The sequence below is a fragment of the Salvelinus namaycush genome, chromosome 13 (assembly GCF_016432855.1).
Source record: "Salvelinus namaycush isolate Seneca chromosome 13, SaNama_1.0, whole genome shotgun sequence".
NCBI lineage: Eukaryota > Metazoa > Chordata > Actinopteri > Salmoniformes > Salmonidae > Salvelinus > Salvelinus namaycush.
In genome coordinates this window covers 15,278,083-15,287,314 of record NC_052319.1, presented here as the reverse complement: position 1 = coordinate 15,287,314, position 9,232 = coordinate 15,278,083, and the positions used below count along the sequence as shown (strand labels likewise).

General features: G+C 41.1%; 1 protein-coding gene across 1 annotated transcript; it reads left to right on the top strand.

Annotated features, from left to right (window-relative positions):
* The first annotated feature begins 461 nt into the window (after positions 1-461).
* Positions 462-6,834, top strand: LOC120057893 (interleukin-1 receptor-like 1). Its single transcript, XM_039006370.1, has 10 exons — positions 462-553; positions 693-933; positions 2,231-2,414; positions 2,593-2,743; positions 3,058-3,126; positions 3,221-3,350; positions 3,528-3,676; positions 5,436-5,567; positions 5,935-6,099; positions 6,212-6,834. The coding sequence occupies exons 1-10, from the start codon at positions 472-474 to the stop codon at positions 6,646-6,648; spliced, it is 1,740 nt and encodes a 579-aa protein (XP_038862298.1). The 5' UTR covers positions 462-471; the 3' UTR covers positions 6,649-6,834.
* Positions 6,835-9,232: the final 2,398 nt, after the last annotated feature.

Sequence of the window (9,232 nt, the reverse complement as noted above, 5' to 3'; positions counted from 1 at the left end):
TGTAGCAAACACAGGTTATTTTCCATAGAGGTCTTGTTGCATGTCATGGTTTCTTCATTCAAGCTTAATATGTTACATGGCCATTTCAATACATGGCCACATTATGTTAACATTTCAGTTTTCATCATTTCTGCTGTATCTATAACAGGATATCCTAACAACATGTTGAATATGACTCTTGTTCTTTCTTATCAGTGGAGGCAAGTTCCTGCTTTGCAGAAAATGTGCTCCTCCACTTTCAGGGTAAGCTCTTTCAGTAATTCTTCACTCTGAACCTAAAAAGGTTTTCTGCATATGTATTTTATTCCCTCTTGAAAATAGGTATGTAATTTATTGTAAAAACAAGTAAAGCATGGTCCTGATGTTTTATTATAGGGTCTTGTGTGGAATGATAGTTCCTGTTCGACGTTACAATAAGGTAACATTCTTCTTTTTGTTCCCCTTGTCTTGTAGTTGGTGGATGGTGGTCTCATGTTTCTGCTCCTCAGTTTGACTAGGATTTCTGCCCAGAGAGAAATGTCCTTAAACCCCACTACAATAGGTCATTACACAGGTATAGCATCTTCTTCATATCTCACACATTTCTACATCCCATTATTACAAGGCATAGTGAATATAGTGTACCTTGAACAATAGACCTCTTTTCCTTCACATGCAACTTAATCGGGTAATGTATGTTCGTATTTTGGCAGAGTCCCCATGTAAACTACTTGACAAGTATGAAACTACTGTGACAGAGGGGGAGGCCCTTAGTTTGCCAGCCTACTATGACCTGAGTCAGTTGGTTTGGGCCAGCGTGACTGAGTTTACCTGGTACAGAAACAGAACCCAAGAGCTCCCGTCCTCTGAGGAAGAGCGTGTGCATCATCATGGACCGGTGCTCTTCTTCCTCCCCCTTTTAATCAACGACACTGATCAGTACTACACCTACTGGTAATACAACAACTGTGTGTGTGTGTGTGTGTGTGTGTGTGTGTGTGTGTGTGTGTGTGTGTGTGTGTGTGTGTGTGTGTGTGTGTGTGTGTGTGTGTGTGTGTGTGTGTGTGCGTGTGTTTAGGGGTTAGATTGGTAATTGAGAGCGGGGGAGCCCTGTTTGGGAGGGTTAGGGTGAGGGTTGATTCTAGGGTTAGTGTTGAACCTGAATGTGTACATAGGGCTAGGGTAGGCATGCACATTTACAAAGAAAAAACCTAAGGGTCCCTTGTCTTGCACAAACGTTGAATAAAATTCTATTTGAACTTACTCTGCCGATTTGAAATTTGAGACAAAATATCCACAGAAGGGCCTCCCGGGTGGCGCAGTGGTCTAGGGCACTGCATCGCAGCGCTAGCTGCGCCACCAGAGACTCTGGGTTCGCGCCCAGGCTCTGTCGCAGCCGGCCGCGACCGGGAGGTCCGTGGGGCGACGCACAATTGGCCTAGCGTCGTCCGGGTTAGGGAGGGTTTGGGCGCAGTGTGTGCTAACCAAGGGAGCCAGGTGCACGGTGTTTCCTCCGACACATTGGTGTGGCTGGCTTCCGGGTTGGAGGCGCGCTGTGTTAAGAAGCAGTGCGGCTTGGTTGGGTTGTGTTTCGGAGGACGCATGGCTTTTGACCTTCGTCTCTCCCGAGCCCGTACGGGAGTTGTAGCGATGAGACAAGATAGTAATTACTAGCAATTGGATACCACGAAAAATTGGGGAGAAAAGGGGGTAAAAAAATGTAGAATGTAAAAAAAATGTAAAAATAATAATATCCACAGAAAACTATTATTACCGACTTCAAAACGCAGAACTCTGTGTGTGGCAATAAAGATGTGTTTGCTCCTGACCTAAGGCCAAGCACAAGACGGAAGGACATGCACGATGATGCATGCATACTGATGGAAATTTTGCAGGTGTTTACATGGTTTTGAGCATGTGACAGGTGATAGAAATTTCAACGGCAGTATTGGCACTCTAAAAAGTTGGGTAAATAATACTTTCATGTGGATATTTTGTCTCAAAATTCTACCCATTGAAGGACCAACCACACAAACAACTGGTAGGGTAACATGTAATACAATTTTATTCAACATTCTGACTCGTAAGGAAATGTTCAACATTTTTAAACTGCTTAGTTTCAGGCTGTATATACTATTAGAAAAAAACATATGCTATCTACAGCCTAAATGGGTTCTTCGGCTGGCCCCCAGTTAGAAGCCTGTTGGGTCCCTTTTGGGTAACTGGTACACTGTGTATGCTTATGTTCCAGGAGAAAGGCAGCAGACACCTGCCATATTTTTATGACAGAGGTGATTGTGGTCAAAGCCCAACCGTTCGATCATTCAGTCCTGTTTAACAATATCTCAGAGTCCGCATACAACATCGCTATCCCATGTCCTGAGCCCGTGGAAAAACTGTGCCAAGATGGAAAAGAAAACTTAGCCTGGTATAAGGTACTGAACATGACCGGAATGCTAACACAAACCTCAAGCCTGTAAAACTATTTACCATTGGTTCTCAACTCCTGTCCTATAGCTCCTAAGGGTTGCACCTGCTCTTGATGAGTGGAATCAGGTGTGTTACTGCTATTTCAGCAAAGAAGTTTGTGAAATTGTTTGTCTTTAACTTCAGAATTTCAGTCCCATTCCAAACGAGTCTAAGAGAAATCTGTGGGTGTACGGCGCCTCCAAAGCAGACGAGGGCATCTATACGTGTGTGTGCACGTGGGAGCACAATGGTACGGTTCTCAACACTTCTGCATCCAGGAGACTAAAGATCCAAGGTATGTAGGTTGTGGCTTGATAACAGCTCTGTCAATTCTCTCAGCATTTTATTTATTTGATTTGAGCTTTGCTGAAACCTCATCCAAGATGGCAGCAGGGTCAGCAAACATGGAAACTCTAGGCTACATTACAGCAGGTTATTAGGCTACACTAGGTACATTAGGCTCCATTTATATCAAACAAACAGAAGCAAAAGCAACCCTCATATCACATGTGGTCTTTGTGGCAGCAACAATCATCAATAACATCAGTGACAACGTTTTGAATGTATCCAAAAGTATCTTTCTGACTAAACTGTGTTTGTCTCCTTCAGCTCCCTCTGCCTCACATCCTCCTCAGATCAACCTGCCTAGAAACGGAAGCACAGAGACCACTGACCTGTGTAGGGATCACACCTGGATCAAATACTTGTGTTGTGCTTGATTTGGTTTGCGCGGTAATCTCTCTGTCTTCATAGTATCTCTTGTTCTTCATAGACACCACCAAGAAGTTGAGGTGTGAAGCGTTTTGTGGGCAGAACATTGAGGACAACTGTCACGTGTGGTGGGAGATGAATGGAGTGAAAGTGCGCTCGCAGCAGCAAGGCTACTCAGTGAACACCACCAGGTAGGTACACACATGCACGCACACACACATGGATTCATGCATACACACAAGCACACACACACACACTTGTTCTTGAGAACAAGGTAACATAATTTAAACATTTCCTTGAAAACAAGACCCCAGATTCACTGTTGAGAATTCGCTGTGTGAATGTTTTGTGTGTATGTGTTACTATAGCGAGGTGGAGGTATCTTCAATGCGAAGTATCTTCACGGCTATCCTGACCATAAACACAGTGACTATGAAGGACCTCCAGTCAAAGTTCACGTGTGTTGCAATGAACGACCAGAAATGGATTTATGCAGTGGTTACTCTCAAGCTAAGAGGTTAGTGCACACAATCTTAAACATCACACAGACACACGTCACACAAACACTCTTAAACAAACATCACACAGACATACAGTTAAAGTCGGAAGTTTACATACACTTTGGTTGGAGTCATTAAAACTAAGGTTTTCAACCACTCCACAAATTTCTTGTTAACAAACTATAGTTTTGGTAAGTCGGTTAGGACATCTGCTTAGTGCATGACACAAGTAATTTTTCCAACAATTGTTTACAGACAGATTATTTTACTTATAATTCACTGTATCACAATTCCAGTGGGTCAGAAGTTTACATACACTAAGTTGACTGTGCCTTTAAACAGCTTGGAAAATTCCAGAAAATTATGTCATGGCTTATGAAGCTTCTGATTGGCTAATTGACATCATTTGAGTCAATTGGAGGTGTACCTGTGGATGTATTTCAAGGCCTACCTTCAAACCCAGTGCCTCTTTGCTTGACATCATGGGAAAATCAAAAGAAGTCAGCGAAGACCTCAGAAAAAAATTGTAGACCTCCACAAGTCTGCTTCATCTTTGGGAGCAATTTCCAAATGCCTCAAGGTACCACATTCATCTGTACAAACAATAGTATGCAAGTATAAACACCATGAGACCACGCAACCGTCATACCACTCAGGAAGGAGACACGTTCTGTCTCCTAGAGATGAACGTACTTTGGTGCGAAAGTGCAAATCAATCCCAGAACAACAGTAAAGGACCTTGTGAAGATGCTGGAGGAAACGGGTACAAAAGTATCATTATCCACAGTAAAAGGAGTCCTATACCGACATAGCCTGAAAGGCAACTCAGCAAGGAAGAAGCCACTGCTCCAAAACCGCCATAAAAAAGCCATACTACAGTTTGCAACTGCACATGGGGACGAAGATCGTACTTTTTGGAGAAATGTCCTCTGGTCTGATGAAACAAAAATAGAACTGTTTGGCCATAATGACCACCGTTATGTTTGGAGGGAAAAGGGGGATGCTTGCAAGCCGAAGAACACCCAACCGTGAAGCACGGGGGTGGCAGCATCATGTTGTGGGGGTGCTTTACTGCAGGAGGGACTGGTGCCCTTCACAAAATAGATGGCATCATGAGGCAGGAAAATTATGTGGATATATTGAAGCAACATCTCAAGACATCAGTCAGGAAGTTAAAGCTTGGTCGCAAATGGGTCTTCCAAATGGACATCGACCCCAAGCATACTTCCAAAGTTGTGGCAAAATGACTTAAGGACAACAAAGTCAAGGTATTGGAGTGGCCATCACAAAGCCCTGACCTCAATTCTATAGAAATTTTGTGGGCAGAACTGAAAAAGTGCGTGCGAGCAAGGAGGCCTAACAACCTGACTCAGTTACACCAGCTCTGTCAGGAGGAATGGGCCAAAATTCACCCAACTTATTGTGGGAAGCTTGTGGAAGGCTACCCGAAACGTTTGACCCAAGTTAAACAATTTAAAAGGAAATGCTGACCCACTGGGAATGTGATGAAAGCTGAAATAAATCATTCTCTCTACTATTATTCTGACATTTCACATTCTTTAAATAAAGTGGTGATCCTAACAGACCTAAGACAGTGAATTTTTACTAGGATTAAATGTCAGGAATTGTGACACTGAGTTTAAATGTATTTGGCGAAGGTGTATGTAAACTTCCGACTTCAACTGTATATGTCACACAAACACACACACACAAAATCACACATGCAAACTCTCTAACTTTCTTGGTGTTGTGTTCTCCCTGTCTTCCCCCCCACAGGGTTTATGTTTATGTGTCTATGTGTGGTGCTAGTCTTTTTCTTCTTGCTAGCTGCTGTGGCCGTCAAAGTGTTTGACATCGATCTGGCGCTCTTCTTCCGTGGAGTTTTCAAATGCTATGGTCGATCTGAGGGTAAGAACATCTAGCCACCCACTGAAGTTTAATGATGCTATTTCACTAAGATATTTCATTGTACAGAAATGCTTATTCAGCCTACATGATCTATATAGTATTGGATACCATATCAACATATTACTACATTTAGTTCTTAGTCACCACACTGAAGCATGGCCCACTGATTGTGCAGTGCAGTTGTCTGCAGTAGGCAGTAGGCCCTTCTCAACAGGTCCCGGCTGGGGTCAATCCCACTGCAAGTGTATTAGTAATGGGCAAATTTATATTAAACTCAATTTCAGTTCAAATAGAACTTAATCAAATCTGTACAATCTACTCCTTTCCTGCTGAGGTTTGACAGAAACCTCTTTGTCTGTGTTTTCAGATGGGAAGGTCTATGATGCTTACGTTGTCTACCAGATGGATGGTGTAGACAAAGACATGGAGGAGAAAGTGTATCACTTTGTGAGCAGCGTTCTGCCCACTGTCCTGGAGCAGAAGTGTGGCTTTAGACTCTTCATCCATGGCAGAGACGACTTACCTGGAGAAGGTTGGTTCTTTCAGACTGTGTCCTACCCTCTAAGAAGCAAATGTAACAGTAATAAACAGTACTGAAGTCAAAAGTTAACTTCTCCCACTCCTCTCTGTTCTGTTGTCCCCAGACCGCATGGAGTTGGTGGAGGCCTGTATGCAGCTGAGCAGGAAGCTGATTGTCATCCTGACCCCCAGCTCAAGCACATGGTCAGCCTCAGGAGGTCAAGGGTCATTCGGATGCTCGTCTTCGTTGACCACAGCAGATGACTATGACTGTCAGGTGGGGCTCTACCAGGTTCTGGTCCACAGTGAGATGAGCGTCATCCTCATCCAGCTGGGGGACATGGGGGAGGGTGGCTACACACACCTGCCCCCCGGCCTGCAGCACCTGGTCCGCAAGAGTGCCCCCTTAATGTGGCAGGAGGGAAGGCGTGGGTCGATGCTGCCCAACTCAAGCTTCTGGAAGAGGGTGCGTTACATGATGCCTTGGCCGCGCCACTCGACTAGTTCTAACAACCAGTTAATGACTGTTCTATGTGAACCATCAGATGGTCTGAGGACTTGAAGGGGGTGGCTACACACACCTGCCTGGGATTCTGTTATAGAAGAGAACACCCCCAGGTTCTCTGATAATCCTTATTCCAGTCATAGAAATATCATTCATTATTCCAGTGCTGTGCGTTTAACCACAATATTTGTTGTATTATTTGTTCTGTCTTTTCAGGTGGATTAAACTGAAATTGCAACCAACTTTCTAAGACTGGTTTAAAAAATAACGATATTTTGGAGATTATTTCCTTTTCAAACAACCGAGTGAGCAGTTGTAATCTGAATAAAGGGAAAAAGGCCCTTCTTGAACATAGGATGAGACATTCCTACCAATTTACTAGAGAACCAGTTTGGATTTAAGTATAACTTTTATTTGACTGATGCCTTTAGTGAGAGGTCTAATGCTTTAGTATTTGATCATTTCTGCCCATATTCGTTATATAAATAGGCCCTTTTAATTTTGTCTGGCTTGCCATTCCAAATAAAATGGAATATTTTTTGTTCATATAATTTAAAAAGCAGGTCACTAGGTGTAGGCAAAACCATAAGCAAATAGGTAAACTGTGATATGACTAAAGAGTTAATCAGGGTGATTTTTCCACAAATAGACAGGTATTTTCCTTTCCATGGTAGCAAGATCTTATCTATTTTTGCTAACTTTCTATAACAATTTATTTGAGTGAGATCATTTCTTTCTTTTGTGATTTGTATACTGAGTATGCCCACATCTCTGTTTGTGATTCAATACGTAATACACTTATCATAATTTGGTTTTAATCCAGAGAGGATAGCAAAAGTATCTAGATCCTCTGAGGCCGTGGAGAGATTCTAATTGTGGTTTTAAAAGAAAACATTAATCATCAGCGTACAATGACACCTTAGTTTTTAAGCCGCGGATTTCTAATCCCTTAATATTATTGTTTGATCTAATTTTAACAGCTAACATTTCGATGGCAATAATAAATAGATATGCCGATAGTGGACAACCTTGTTTTACTCCTCTAAATAGTTCAAAACTTTCTGAGATGTAGCCATTATTTACTATATTACACCTAGGGTTACAATACATAACTTTAACCCATTTTATAAGAGGTTCCCCAAAATTGAAATATTCTAGGTATTTCTATATAAACTCCAGTCATACTTTATCAAAAGCCTTTTCAAAATCAGCTATGAAAACCAGGCCTGGTGTCCCCTATATTTCATAGTATTCTATTGTTTCCGGTACTTGTCTTATATTATCTCCAATGTATCGTCCATGTAAAAAAAACTGTCTGATTAGGATGAATAATATCTGACAATACTTTTTTAATTCTATGCGCCAAGCATTTTGCTAGGATTTTTGCTTCACAACACTGAATTGTAAGAGGTCTCCAATTTTTTTAATTGACGAGATCTTTATATATACCACTTGGGTCCTGTTTCAGAAATAATGATATCAGACCTTCTTGTTGCGTGTCTGATAATCTACCATTTTATATAGGAGTGGTTAAAACATGCTAATAATGGTCCTCTGAGTATATCAAAAAAAAGTTGTGTATACTTCCACTGGTATGCCATCTAGCCCTGGAGTTTTCCCAGCCTTAAAGGCTTTAAATACATCAAGAAGTTCCTCCTCTGTAATTTGGCCTTCACATGAGTCTTTTTGTACAGATGTTAATTTGACATTATTATTAGGGAAAAAATCCATACAATTAGTTTCAGTTAGTGGAGATGGAGGAGACTGAAACGAAAACATATCTTTAAAGTACTCCTCTTTCAAAATATCATTCGGTGAATCATGCATGACTCCATCATTTGTTACACGTTTAAATAAAAACAAATTGGTAGCATTTCTATATTGAAGATTGAAAAAGAATTTGGTGCGTTTTTCCCCATATTCCATCCAGTTCGCTTTATTTTTATAATATATTACACTGGATCTTTCTTGAATAAGTTCCTCAATTTCTTTTTCCTCTAACTTATTCTGTGCCTCTATGGTACTGTTTGTATTGCTATCTAACTGTACTGTTGTCCTTCAATTTCCTTTGTTAATATGGACTCTGTTGATCTTTTGGAAATTCTATAAGAGTAATATATATGCCAATTATGTGATGATCCGACCGCATTCTGTCCCTTATCAACACTTTTTAAACTTTTGGTGCCAGAGAGGTCAGGGTATTTAAGTCTCCAAATATCCACTAATTCCAATATATCCATGACATTCATGATTTTCTTAAGTGCCTGAGGGTGATAGTTTGTTGTGTGATTTAATTTTTGGTCCATAGAGGTATTTAAGACCGTATTAAAATCTCCCACCATAATAATAGAGTCTCGTGTTGCTTGTAGAGTTGATCAATTCTTATATATATTTTCAAAGAAGCTTGGATCATCATTATTTGGGCCGTATAGGTTAATAAGCCATATCTGTTAATTGTCCAATAACATATTTAAAATAATCCATATACCTTGATGATCTGTTTGGACAATTTGCACATTTGGATCAAAATTACTGCTAATTAAAACCATCACTCCTTTTGAATTTCTTTGACCATGGGAGAAATATATTTCACCCCCCCCCAGTCCTTTTTCCACAAACCTTCATCTAAAATTGTTGAATG